The 14,354-nt window shown below is 42.6% G+C and overlaps 1 protein-coding gene across 1 annotated transcript in view; it reads right to left on the bottom strand.

Moving 5' to 3' along the window:
- Nucleotides 1–3,279: 3,279 nt before the first annotated feature.
- Nucleotides 3,280–14,354, bottom strand: part of SLC35F2 (solute carrier family 35 member F2) — a 44,124-nt gene continuing 33,049 nt past the window's right edge. The window contains exons 4-8 of the mRNA XM_038762020.1: nt 13,117–13,276; nt 11,288–11,444; nt 10,572–10,624; nt 8,590–8,744; nt 3,280–4,659 (exon numbers count right to left, since the gene is read on the bottom strand). Of these exons, the coding sequence (XP_038617948.1) occupies nt 4,474–4,659; nt 8,590–8,744; nt 10,572–10,624; nt 11,288–11,444; nt 13,117–13,276 (711 nt within the window). The 3' untranslated portion in view covers nt 3,280–4,473. The remainder of the gene's footprint in view (nt 4,660–8,589; nt 8,745–10,571; nt 10,625–11,287; nt 11,445–13,116; nt 13,277–14,354) is intronic.

Below are 14,354 nucleotides of genomic sequence, written 5' to 3'. Positions count from 1 at the left end.
CTCGGAGTTTTCTAATACATTCATTTGAGACGGAGTGGAATCATTTACACTCTTATCTTTAAGGACTTGGTTTTTCAGTCATATTTTCTGATACTCAACTTACTCCTGTCTTGTTTTTCAATTATGCAGGGAACAGGGTATCGGTGGAGAGATTATTTTACAGTCTGATAGATCTCTTTAGCTAGGAAATTGTTTGATAAAGTTCCTTTATTCAGCCTTGCAAATAAGTACAGGCCCATAGTCCAGGAAGTCGAAGAAATGAGTTAAGCCTAAAATAAATTATCCACGACATCATGGAAAGCAGAAATTTTAACAAATCTAAAATATGATCTTCATGCCATATTATATATCTACATCATGGTTTTAGACTAGCAATGCTCACTGACATCAGATGTATCATCCCAAGCACTTAAGGAGGGGAAGGGCTAGTGAAATTTTTCAGGATTGAAGGTTTTTGACGCTCTTTGCCAGGCTGCTGTGTGCTGATACATCCTTTTAATGATCACCATGTTCCATCCCTCCCTCGCCCGTTCCTTTTCATTGGCATCAAATAAAGCAATGCATATTTCCTCATTACACTCTTCTCTCATAAATCAGAGTCTCTTTCCCTCTAATCAGTTGAGTGGTTGTTTAACTGATATCATTTGGGTACTAAGGATGAATCTTGAAACCAAGTGAATGAATTGTCACAGATTCAATGATTGTCAGGAGATAAAGTTGCAACACACTGGGCAGATTAGTGTATTAGTGTATGATTACAGCAGTCAACACAAGGCAATGATCAGTAAATAGTGCCCTTGACTTCTTACGGGGACTACTTAGCCTGTTTGCCTTGACTAGTGGCCGGAAAGGAACTGGGCCTTGTTGGTGGCTCTAAAATCCACTGGAGTTTCTCTTCTCTAGTAATAATAATTGTGGTATTTTTAAGTGATTACTATGTGCCAGGCACTGTACTAAAGCGCTGAGGTGGATACAAGCAAATCGGTTTGGACACAGTCCCTGTCCCACATGGGCCTCACAGCCTCAATCCCCATTTTACAGATGAGGGAACTGAGGCACGGAGAGATGAAGTGACTTGCCCAGGGTCACATAGCAGATAAGTGGCGGAGCTGGGTTTAGAACTGATGAACTTTTAACTCCCAGGCCCATGCTCTAGCCACTGTGCCATGCTTTTTCTCGAATCAATCACGCTTACCGAGCATTTACTGTGGATAGAGCACTGAATTAAGCGCTTGGGAGAGTACAGTACAATGGCATTGGTAGGCACATTCCCTGCCTACACTGGGCTTACAGTCTAGAGGGGGAGACAGTAACAAGGAATATGGTAGGGTGATTCCCCCTTCCCACTCCCACCTCTCTTCCACCATACGCCTTGTTCCGAAGCAACCATGGCTATAGTCTTTAATACGGCAGTGACTGGATGCCTGGGTACAGGATGCCTGGGTTCTCTTAAACTTAGTCACTAACTCTCTTTGAGACATTGGGTTACACTGTTTCCACTGATGCCTGGGTTTTCTCAAACTTAGTCACTAACTCTCTTTGAGACGTCGGGTTACACTGTTTCCACTGGTCAGAACCTCTGATTAGCTTTTGTAATAAAAGGACAATAATAAGGAAGTAGCAAGACCTCGTGGAAAGAGCCTGGGCCTGGGGGTTAAAGGACCTGAGCTGTAATCCCGGCTCTGCCACCTGCCTGCAATGTGACCCCGAAAAAGTCACTTAACTTCTCTATCTTTCCATTTCCTCATAATAATAATAATAATGGCATTTACTATGCGCTTACTGTGTGCAGAGTGCTGGGGAGCTACAAGGCAATCAGGTTGTCCCACAGGGGGCTCACAGTCTTAATCCCCATTTTACAGATGAGGTAACAGAGGCACAGAGAAGTTAAGTGACTTGCCCAAAGTCACACAGCTACTTGGCAGAGCTGGGATTTGAACCCACAGCCTCTGACTCTAAAGCCCATGCTCTTTCCACTGAGCCACGCTGCTTCTCATATGTAAAATGGGGAGTAAATACTGTTCTTCCTCAATCAATGCTATTTATTGAGCACTGTACTAAGTGCTTGAGAAAGTGCAATAAAACTTAGTACACTGCTCTGCACACAGTAAGCGCTCAATAAATACGACTGAATGAAAACAGAATTAGCAGAAATGTTCCCTGCCCATAATAAGTTTACAGTCTAGAGAAAGTGTACTCCTGCCTGCTTAGAATTGTGAACCCCATGTGGGACAGGAACTGTGTCCAAACTGATTATCCTGTATCTACCCCAGAAAAAAATATAGTACTTTATGTGTGTGTGTGTGTGATGTTTTTAAGCACTTACTATGTGCCAGGCACTGTACTAAGCGCTAGGAGAAGCAGCGTGACTTAGTGGAAAGAGCACGGGCTTGGGAGTCAGAGGTTGTGGGTTCTAATCTCGGCTTCACCATTTGTCAGCGGTGTGACTTTGGACAAGTCACTTAGCTTCTCTGTGCCTCAGTTACCTCATCTGTAAAATGGGGATTACGACTGTGAGCCCCACATGGGACAATCTGACAACCTTGTACCTACACCAGCACTTAAAACAGTGCTTTGTATATAGTAAGCGCTTAATAAATGCCATTATTATTATTAATATCATTATTATTATTATTATTAGGAGGAGCAGTGTGACTTAGTGGAAAGAGCATGGGCTTGGGAGTCAGAGGTCGTGGGTTCTAATCCCTGCTCCGCCATTTGTCAGCGGTGTGACTTTGGACAAGTCACTTAACTTCTCTGTGCCTCAGTTACCTCATCTGTAAAATGGGGATTACGACTGTGAGCCCCACGTGGGACAGTCTGATAACCTTGCATCTACCTCAGGGCTTAAAACAGTGCTTGGCACATACTAAGCGCTTAACAAATACCATCCTTATCATTATTATTGTTATTATTAGGATGATATTTGTCAAGTGCTTACTCTGTGCCAAGCACTGTTCTAAGCGCTGGACACTGCTCTAAGCGCTGGGCGCTGTTCTAAGACACGAAAGACACGAGATAATCAGCACACAGCAAGATGTTGATCAAATACCATAATTATCGTTATCATTACTAGCCTCACAGACAGGGGGAATTGCAAGGACTTCTGTCAGACTCTTTAAATCCTCTGGAGGAAAGGGTCTGGTATCTTTCTCTCTAAATACGCGATAGATAATAACCATTTTTCAGTATCTCTGAGCTGAAGACAGTATGGTCCCTGAAGCTCCATCTACTGGAAGCTCCACTGACAGTAAATAAAAGCAAAAATCAGCCGCTAGCAACAGTAACCTGAACAATTTATTTATGTCTGGCCACGTGATCACACCTAGTAACAAAAAAAAAACAAATACAGAAAACAGCACGAGCAGAACTTTCTCTAAACAGAATTCTTTACCAAATTGGCCCCTGCGTCTGGAGGCTTTCTAATTCTGGTGGGTATTCAATATTCTCTACTAGGACAACACGGAGAAACAGCCCATCAACACCCTTTAGGAATCAATCTGGAATGCTCTGGTTGCTTAGTGAATTAAGCATTGATGGTTGTAATAGTTTGTCCCAGATGAAAGAGAAATATACTTCAAAAAAAATCACTGCCCTTCAGTAAGCAGGTGACTGTGTCAATGCATTTTTTTAAAGTAACTGCTCTAAGGTAAAGTTCATAATTTTTTCGTATTAGAGCTCAGCAGTCTTTAAGGATAATTTCCATTCAGGAAAACAGCTGCATCTCATAGGTCAAACATGGAAATAACCGTTTTAATTTTTTTGTGTGTGCAATATCTTGTTTGCAACCTTTCCTTACAGCTTCTTTTCCCCATTAAATTTGTTACTTTTAAAGGATAATTTAGGACAAACTTAAAAGATAAAGCATTTTTTCCATCTCTTTCAATGCCCTGGTCCCCACCGCTGATTTCACAATCAGTACTTCGAACAGCATCGGCAGCGATGCTTTATACTCAAAAAGTCCCTTTTATCCAAAATTCCAAACCGCTTTACACGCATCTGGTGAAACAGGTTACCTATTATTATTTTCCTTCCGAGGAGGGGGAGCGGATAGGCGGAGTGATTTGTCTAAGGTCACAGAGAACTCATGTTGTGAATGTGGAAAAAAAAATCCGAGGTCTTTCAGTCCCCAGTCTAGTGTCTCATCTAGGTAATAATAATGGTACTTGTTACGCGCTTACTATGTGCCAAGCACTGTTCTAAGCGCTGGCGCTGTTCTAAGCGCTGATCACACAAAACTAGTATTGATCCCTGCACCGATTAGACGTTCAGTTCTGCGTGCTGGGGAGGGAATTTCTACATCTTGTAAAATGCCAATGGTCCTTGTTCGAATTTGGTCCGCGTATTCCAACCCACGTAGCACCGTTGTTCCCACTTGGCCCAGTTTGTTGGCATTCCAGGGAAAGCTCCATCTCTCTGCCAGAACTAACAGGTCTTGGGGGGCGCTGGGATCCCGACGACTCCTGGAGAAGGCTACAAGGCTGCCGAGGTCACTTCCGAGCTGTTCTCCTCCATCTTGAGTCCCAGGTTGTCAATTCCGATACCGGTTGGCTGGGGTACTCGGCTGGTAGCTGGTTCGGCACTTCCAGTGGGGGAAGAGCAGTATAGGATGAACCCCACCATGATGATAGTGAAGGACAAGATATAAAGCCCTGAGAACTGAGAAGGAGAAAGGGCAGTTAGCCGGCCGATTCTTACCCGGCAAATTCCCAAGTCCTCTTTTCTGCCTTACTCTACGAGAGATATTCACCATGTGTCTCCGCTGCATTGATGCGTGAGTTGGAACATTCATTCAATCAATCGTGTTTATTGAGCGCTTACTGTGGGCAGAAAACTGGACTACGCACTTGGGAGAGTACAATACAATAAACAGACACATTCCCTGCTCACAGTGAGTTTACAGTCTAGGGGGGAGAGGAGACAGACATTAACAACCCAGTGCTTAATAAATGTTCAATAAATACCACTGATTGATTGATTGATGCCAGCATCACTATCAATTGGTACTGCTGCTTCCCGGAATCCTCTGGATTAGGATTCCCTGAGCACTCTTCTCCTATGCTAATCCAAACTACCAAGACCTCCTATTCTGGGTGGACCTCCAAACTACGGACAGTCTAAGACCAGATCAGAACACCAAGTCCAAGATCAATCCAGATGGGAGAGAACAAAAGTAGCTGCCTTCCACCTTGTGTATCAAAGTTATCCTCTGGATCTGTGCCTTCCCTCCTGGCATTCCCTAGAACGATGGGCAATAGGGTATCACTGTCAGCACTTTCCATCTCATTTTATTTCCTATTTAAAGAATATGTGAAGGTACTTAACAAGGCCAGTATGTTATCATCATCCATCATTTCAATCCCTCCAAACTGCTACCACGTTAATCCCAGCACTTATCCTATCCCTCCACGATGACTGCAACAGGTTCTACTAACTCTACTGTACTCTCCCAAGAGCTAATTTCAATACCCACTCGAAGTAAGATCTTATACTATTGATTGACTTTTAAGTGTCCCATTTTCTTCCTCACCTATTGTACTCTCCCAGGAGCTAATTTCAGTACCCGCACGAAGTAAGATCTTATACTATTGATTGACTTTTAAATGTCCCAGTCTCCTTCTCGCCTTTGACCTTAACTTCCCTTTTTCCTTTCCACACTGATGCCCTCCTTTCCCTTCACTCTCCCCTCTCCCTCGCTCCTTTAATTCTTTTCTCCTTTCTCCCCTTTTTTCCCTTTTCCCTTCTCTCCTCTCCATTGCACAACTGGACCTACTTCTCTTTCTCACCCCTGCCTCACCAAACCTGTCCCACAGAATCCTGGTAACCTTTTTTTTTTTTTGGAAGAGGGCAAGGGATCTTTGGTATCGTAACCCGATCCAACAACTTCCCAATCTGTGTAAATTTAAAAGCAGCCATGCAGAGCTTCCTTAACTTGACTTTGGTCATTTTCCTCTACTTTTTAGCATTCCATTTCTTCCGGTTTTATTCCAGTTTAATTCCAACACAAGCCAGAAGCCATCTGAATGCAATGCCTTACTCCACCTAGTGTCCATCCCCTTATTCAGTTTTTCCTGACAGCAGCAGAGCATAATCAATCAATTGTATCTATTGAACGCTTACTATGATGATGATGATGATGATAATGGTACTTGTTAAGCGCTTACACTGTGCCAAGCATTGTTCTAAGCACTGGGGAAGATACAAGTTAATCAGGTTGTCCCACGTGGGGCTCACAGTCTTCATCCCCATTTTACAGATGAGGTCACTGAGGCACAGAAGTGAAGTGACTTGCCCAAGGTCACACAGCAGACAAATGGCAGAACCAGCTTTAGAACCCAGGTCCTTCCAACTCCCAGGCCCGTGCTCTACCCACTAGGCCACGCTACTTCTCATCATACTCTTAATAATGTTGTTTAATAAGCACTCACTATGTACTAAATGCTGAGTTAGGAAAAGATCAGGAAGAGTTCTTGTCCCACATGAGATTCACAATCAAAGAGATAGCTCCTTGGATCTAGAAAGTATGCAGCGTCTTGGCTCTGCAGATAACGATAACAGGGCAATAACAAACGGCTTTACTACGTAACAAATGAAGTAGGAGAACAGCTGGCTGCTGCAAACACAATCTTGCAAAGAGAAACCTAAATTTCTTAAGCAATATTTTCTAGGCACTCCCTAACCCAGGCAAGTCCACCATGCAATTCGGCAGTGTGAGCTTCATTCCTCCGACTGATCTCAGGGGACCCATGTACTGGCTTTTCACTTTGAGCATCCGTAAGGTGCAGCCTTCCTTTCCTTCCTTTCTTCCCCCTAAGGACTCCTGCCCAAATGCCATGAGGCTCCTCTGTCACCCAGCCAGGGAAAGACAGGGGCAAAGTAATCCCCAGGTGAACCAGAATGGCCTCTAGTGACCTCAGTTCATCTATCAAATCCTTCTCCCGTTCGGCCCTTCAATTCTAAACCCCTTGAAGGCAGGAATCATGGCTCCTAACTCTATCGTACTCTCCAAGTACGGAATACAGCGTTCTGCTCACAGAAAGCACTCAATACCCTTTGTTCATTGATCGATTGGGTCCACCATCGCTTCCTTGAGAAGCAGTGTGACTTAGTGGCTAGAACCCGGGCCTGGGAGGGAGAAGGTCACGGGTTCTAATCCTGGCTCTGCCAACTGTCTGCTGCGTGACCTTGGGCAAGTTGCTTCACTCTCTGGAAGCCTCAGTTCCCTCATCTGTAAAATGGGGGTGAAGACTGTGAGCCCAATGTGGGACAGGGACTGTATCCAACCCAATTACCTTGAAACTACCCCAGCACTTAGCACAGTGCCTGCACATAGTAAGCGCTTAACAAATACCACAATTATTAATATTAATCAATCAATCAATCATATTTATTGAGAGCTTACTGTGTGCAGAGCACTGTACAAAGCGCTTGGGAAGTACAAGTTGGCAACATACAGAGATAGTCCCTACCCAACAGTGGGCTCACAGTCTAGAAGGGGGAGACAGAGAACAAAACCAAACATATTAACAAAATAAAATAAATAGAATAGATATATACAAGTAAAATAAATAAATAAATAGAGTAATAAATATGTACAAACATATATACATATATACAGGTGCTGTGGGGAAGGGAAGGAGGTAAGATGGGGGGGATGGAGAGGGGGACGAGGGGGAGCGGAAGGAGGGGTAACAAATTACTGTTATTACCAGGGCCAGGCCCGCTCCTCAGCCCACACTTGGAGGACCCGGTCCTGGTGGTTCGGCTCGGAGAAAACCCCCAAAAAGAATTCATTCAGGCTGGAACTTGTAATGGCAATAATAATAATAATAATAATAATAATTGAATGTGAGTTTAATGTGGGCAGGGATTGTCACTCTGTATTACCATGCTGTACTTTCCCAAGCGCTTAGTGCAGTACTCTGCACACAGTAAGCTCTTAATAAATATGACTGAATGAATAATAATAGCTGTCATGGTTGTCAAGTGCTGACTACATGCCAAGAACTGGGGTAGAAACGATACAATCAGATCAGACACAGTCCCGGTCCCACATGGGGCTCACAGTCTAAGTAGGAGGGAGAATTGGTATTCAATTCCCATTTCGCAGATGAAGAAATTGAGATCTATAAAAGTCAACTGACTTGACCAGTGCCACACAGCAAACAAGGGAGAGAGCTGGGATTAGTCCTATATTCTTCCCACCCTGTCGCCTGGAAACTTACTCTACCGGTGCCCATTCTGGACTGCTCCCCCATCTGTTATCACCTCTACCCTCCGCTCTCTTCCCTCCCAAAAGAATACAATTGAAAAATCCTTTACTTGTTCATTCTTCATTCAACTGAGCACTTACTGTGTGCAAAGGACTGTACTAAGCACTTGGGAGAGTACAATATAACAATTCGAGGTTGCATCAATGGTAATTTTCCAAACACTCTGTACTACTTTAGAAAGTTAAGATGACAGCAGAGAAGAGGACAATGGGACTTATTTTTTCAGGTCCGCCTGAGTTTCTAATAGAAACCGCCAGTCTTTCTATAGTCGTGTTACTTACATGTCATTTTTGGAAGCCAACCGAAGCTTACCCACCTTATATCCAAACAGAAAGAGCCCGAAGAAAAGGCTGTAGAGATCTGCAGTTAGAATGCCCAGGTTGACTGAAGTTGCACTAGTGACTTTAATTACAATTGGCATGAAGCTGTACAGGCAGAACATGCATAGGGCAAAAGCCACAAACAGCAGCACTGCAAAAGAAAAATAAATGATACGTGTCACATTTAAAACATGAAGGAAGCACTAACAATAATAATAATTGTGATATCTGCTAGTACATGCCAGGCACTGTACTAAGCGCTGGGGTGAACACAAGCAAATCGGGTTGAACATAGTCCCTGTCCCACTTGGGGCTCACAGTCTTCATCCCCATTTTACAGATGAGGTAACTAAGGCACCAGGGAAGTGAAGAGACTTACTCAAGATCGCAGAGCCCAGGTCTTTCTGACTTCTAGGCCCGTGCTTTATCCACTAGGCCAAGATGATTTAGTTTTCACGGACATTTTACATTACCACACATTTTAACAGGCTCTAAGAATGTCCCTTTCTTAAACTTGGAAATATGAGGCTTTTTTGGAGAAAAGAAAAGGAGGAAAATATTCAGGTGATGAGGAGATTGGGGTTGTCTGGAAGGGAAAGATGTACTGATCCCGTTCAAGTTTTCCAGAGGAATTGATGTAGGGAAGTCAGGAAATAGTGTAGTCTCTCTCATCCTCTTTTCTGACCTTAAAGATTGTGAGCCTCTCAGGAGATAGGGTCCATGTCTAATTCCCAACCGTTTTCTCTTTCCCGGTGCTTAGTACAGTGCTCTGCACAAAGTAAGACTTTAATAAATACTATTACTACTCCTACTAGTATTAAAGATTTGGGTTAGCTCAGGGATGTCTAAAAAAGCAGCTCTGGGGTCTAGATTAGACCAGGCCTAGGAGTCACCCGACCACTCTGACTCAGAAGCCTTCGGGGCCTTCTCAATCTGAACAGACCAAAGCAGTTGGAAGCAGCATAGCCCAGTGGAAAGAGTGTGAGTTTGGCAGCCAGAGGACCTGAGTTCTAATCCTGATTCTATCACTTGCCTGCTGTTTCTAGACTGTGAGCCCGTTGTTAGGTAGGGACCGTCTCCATATGTTGCCAACTTGTACTTCCCAAGCGCTTAGTACAGTGCTCTGCACACAGTACGCGCTCAATAAATACAATTGAATGAACAACCATAGCGAGATATCATGGTTTACCTTGCTGATGTGCCCAATTATAATGCTGATAATTACGGCTGCAGCCTAGGGTCGCTTGCCAGACGGGTGAGGTGAATCCAGACATTTTTAACTCTGATAATTACCATCCAACAGCCACAGAAAGTCATTAATTTGAGATTCTGCATTCCAGATACAATTCATCTTATCTCCTTCCCCTTTAACTATCCCCCCTCCCAGCCCCAGAGCACTTTTGTCCATATCCATAATTTTATGTAATTATATTAATGTCCATCTCCTCCTCTAGAGTGTAAGCTTGTTGTGGGCAGGGAACATGTCTGTTACTCTCCTAAGTGGTTAATACAGTGCTCTGCACACATTAAGCGCTCAATAAATACAACTGACTGACTACCTGTGGAAATATAATTTAGCCTATATTTCCCTTGGTGGGTCCTTGGGTGACGTTTTGGGTAGAGAAGAGTGTGAATTGGGGTGGGGCAGGGGGCAGTTGTTAATTTTTAAATTATGGGCACTACCAGACTTTAACCACGGAAAAGTATATGAAAATGAGGTAAATGAGGCAACGCTCCATCACTAAAGGCCACATCCTGTCTAGAATTACTGAGTAGACAAAGAATGCGGAATGTTTTCCAGGAAACAAATTGAACCTGGATTCAGGGTCAGTTTGTAAAACCTCAAGAAAGTTTCTGTATTATGCACCCAAAGGAAAAAGGGTCAATAATTTGGAAATTCACTTTTTAATTTTTAATGAGTCCCTGTGAGTTAAGAAGATTAGTGATAATTCAAATGAGCCAAAGCTAGAAAACATACCAACTTTCCAGTTCCACTGAATATTAGTGATATCCTTATATTCCACAATCAACCTACAAGGGGGGAAAAAAAGAAAACAGATCTCACACACATACAAACACACATTCACATAGTAATCATCTGGATGTTTAGTTTGCAAATTTTGTAAGGATTATCAATTTGCACCAGAATTGTTACATTTTATCCCTTCAAAATTAGTTTACGTGAACTATCTGAAAATAATTATTAGCTTAAATAATTATGGAATAAAATATAAATATCCCTAACAAGCATATTCATTCTTTTGTAAACTTTTCCCATTGTAGATATCGATGTTAAAGGGGAAAATAAATCCACGTTTTGTTTTCCCTTTTCTACCTTAGTTATTTGAGCAATGATTAACTTAAAAACAGGGATCCACCTTATACGTCTTAACAGAATTTTAGGCAGGAATCTTGCAGACTGATCATACGTAGCCAAAGAGAAATGATATCAAATGTCTAAAGCTGACCAACAATAGATCACATTTAACCTTTCCTTAACAGAAATTACATTAATTGCTGAGATAAAAATGCATCTTTCTTTAATTCCACAGGAACATGATGCCAAACTGAATAATTTTAATGTGTCTGACTACAAATACAAAAGGAAACCACGATCATTTTAACATATGAAAGCTATTGCCTATATACTGTATTAATCTTACTTAACAGTAAAGAAAATGGTAGAAACCTTACAGCTGTAGGCCGCTGATAATTGTCCCAACCAAGCCCACCATTCCTAGAAATTCCTCTCTGCTCAGCTTCTTCACGATGTATTCCTCACACACATTAGAAATGGCATAGAGAGCAGCCCCAAGAAGAACTAAGACATCGCCAATCAACACGTCACTGCCTGGACAGAAAAATTAATCCACAAAAGGGAAAATATTGTGACTATTTCAACCACTCATCTTGGATTCCTTAAGGGGGAGTATAGGTTCTTTGGGGGTGGAGAATATTACATTTTACTGATGGTCTCGTGGAGAAGCTAAGGCATTTTGACTGTAGGCTGTAAATTTCAGACTGCAAGCTCGTTACAGGCAGGGAACATATCTGCTAATTTTTGTATTTTACTCTCCCAAGAACTTAGTACATTGATCCACACATAGAAAGTGCTCGATGAATATGATTGCTTGATGGCTAGCTATGAAATCTACCAAATTTGTGGCTCCAGTTTAACATACCTAAACTTAAATGGTTAAGGGGATTCGGCTATGATCATTAATTTTTTTTAATTAAAATTGTCTTCCTCTAACTACCTCCACCCATTTCTCCAACAGGAAGATGTAACTTTAGTGGATGGAGACCGGCTGAGGTGAGGATTTGATAAATGACCTTACACTGAGCCACTAGCATAGCATAGACACATATTGGTTCAGAAATCCGAAGAAATGTTGAGGGGTTTCCTTTGGGATTTTCTTGGCCTTTTAATCAAGCCTGAATTGTTGGAATTGGGCACGGATTAACTCAACTCACTGACCCTGATTGCTTTTAGCAACATTTAACCACCTGAACTTTGTCACCAAGCTTTTATCTACAGTTAGACTTCACCCAGTGAACACACACACAGCTTTCTTGAAAGCAAAGCAATAAACCATAGTCTGCAACAGATTTATCGGGCCTTAATTCAAACCACTTTAGGTTATCTGTATCCTTGAAAAAAAAGGGACTGAGGTAGCCAAGTTAAGAAACTTTTTTTTTCCAGGGAAGATAATTATTAAAAAGGGAGAGATGTAAACGAGAACAGCTACGACAGGGTCAATTCAAGCTCCATTTCTTTGCATGAATCATAGAAACCACATGTCTCTCATGGCCTCTTCGGAAAACAAGTTGGCTGCAGATCGGAAGAAAGAGACCCTGGAAACTCAGCTTTGAAGAATGGTATTGCATAATAATAATAATAATCATAATAGTGGAATTTGTTAAGCGCTTCCGATGTGACAAGCACTGTTCTAAGCGCTGGGGTAGATACAGGGTAATCAGGTTGGACACGGTCCCTGTTCCGCCTGGGGCTCACAGTCTTAAACCCCATTTTACAGAGGAGGTAACTGAGGCACAGAGAAGTCAAGTGACTTGCCCAAGGTCACACAGCAGACGTGAGCCCGTTGTTGGGTAGGGACCATCTCTATATGTTGCCGACTTGTACTTCCCAAGCGCTTAATACAGTGCTCTGCACACAGTAAGCGCTCAATAAATATGATTGAATGAATGAATGAGGTGTAGCGGGTTTGATACAATCAGGTTTGATACAATCCATGTCCCACATGGGGCCTAGTCTTAATCTCCATTTTACAGACGAGGTAACGAACAGAGAAGTGAAGTGTTTGCACTGAGTTCTCCCATTGAATACCACAACATTGTTGAATTTCCACTGGAGTCCTCTAACCCAAGCCTGTGCTCTTTCTGCTAGGCCATGAATTAACGAGTAAGTGCACCCTCTCCCACTCTGTTCTTTTGAAAAGAAAACAAATATGTCACCAAAATTCTTCTGCTCTGCTATGCCCTGTTAACGAGCAATGTCTTACCTGAACTGTCTTCCCTCCCAGCTAATATGTCTGCACCAACCATAGTTCCTACGCCCAAGAGACAGACGGCCACCGCAATAAAATGGATCACTCGGTATCTCGCGTAGAGGATGAACCATGAAAGAGCCATCAAAACTGGAATCCCAAAGCAGTCCAAAAGCTGGGGATGGACAGAACAAAAAACAACTATTAAATCGCTCCTGACAGTAAGGCAGAAAATGAGAGTTAACTTAGGGGAAAGTGGGTGGGAAGGGCAGGAGTCTTGGGGTGTGAGACCAATAATCTTGGTATTTATTGGGCAGATGACAAACATTTGGCTTTCTGAGAGCCCTTTGTGGGACAAGGAATGTGTCCAACCTTGTTAGCTTGTATCCGCCCAGGTGTTTAGTTCAGTCCCTGGCACATAGTAAGTGCTTAACAAATACCATAACAATATAATAAAGACAACTGGATGAAAGAAATTGGGCTTCTTCTTCTCCTACAAAAAGCCCTCCATTAGTAGTGTATGTGCCAGTAGATTGACAGACATGTTATTTTCTGGGCGGGGGGGGGGGGGGTGTTGTATGTGTGTGTGGTATTTGTTAAGCGCTTACTATGTACTAGTACTGCAATAAGCACTGGGGTAGACACAGATAATCAGGTTGGACACAGTCCCTGTCCCTCATGGGGCTCACAGTCTTAATCCCCATTTTACAGATGAGGTAACTGAGGCCCAGAGAAGTGAGTGACTTGCTCAAGGTCACAAAGCAGACAAGTGGCAGAGCCAAGATTAGAAACCAGGTTCTTCTGATTTCCAGGCCCATGCTCTATCCACTTGGCTGGTTCTCTTCGGGCGTGACAGGGCCTATACAATACATTCTGACTGTTTTCCTAACAAAAACGTCAATGTTTCAAAGGTAGTCGCAGGTATCCCCTTACGCAGTGAAAGCTAAGCTTCCCTTCCAAATGTCTGCCTTCAACATTAGCAGACTCATTCCAAAATAACTGCAAGTTAAGCCTTTATTTTACAGGAATGCTATTGCCAAAGATTGCTCATTTACACTACTTTAGAATGAAATCTGAGCTCAAATATTCCGTTTTTTCTGAGTTGTTGCTGAACTCAGAACTGCATACTTCATTTGGCTCCTCGGTTGTGAAGATGCTTCCCAAACAATATTTAAGAATTCATAAAGGTAAAATACAAATTATTTATTATCAGTCTACGTGACAAGTAAAATAAGACTGCTGGGATGATAGGA

This window comes from Tachyglossus aculeatus, chromosome 20 (genome assembly GCF_015852505.1).
Source record: "Tachyglossus aculeatus isolate mTacAcu1 chromosome 20, mTacAcu1.pri, whole genome shotgun sequence".
Lineage (NCBI taxonomy): Eukaryota > Metazoa > Chordata > Mammalia > Monotremata > Tachyglossidae > Tachyglossus > Tachyglossus aculeatus.
This window is presented reverse-complemented; position numbering and strand designations above follow the sequence as displayed.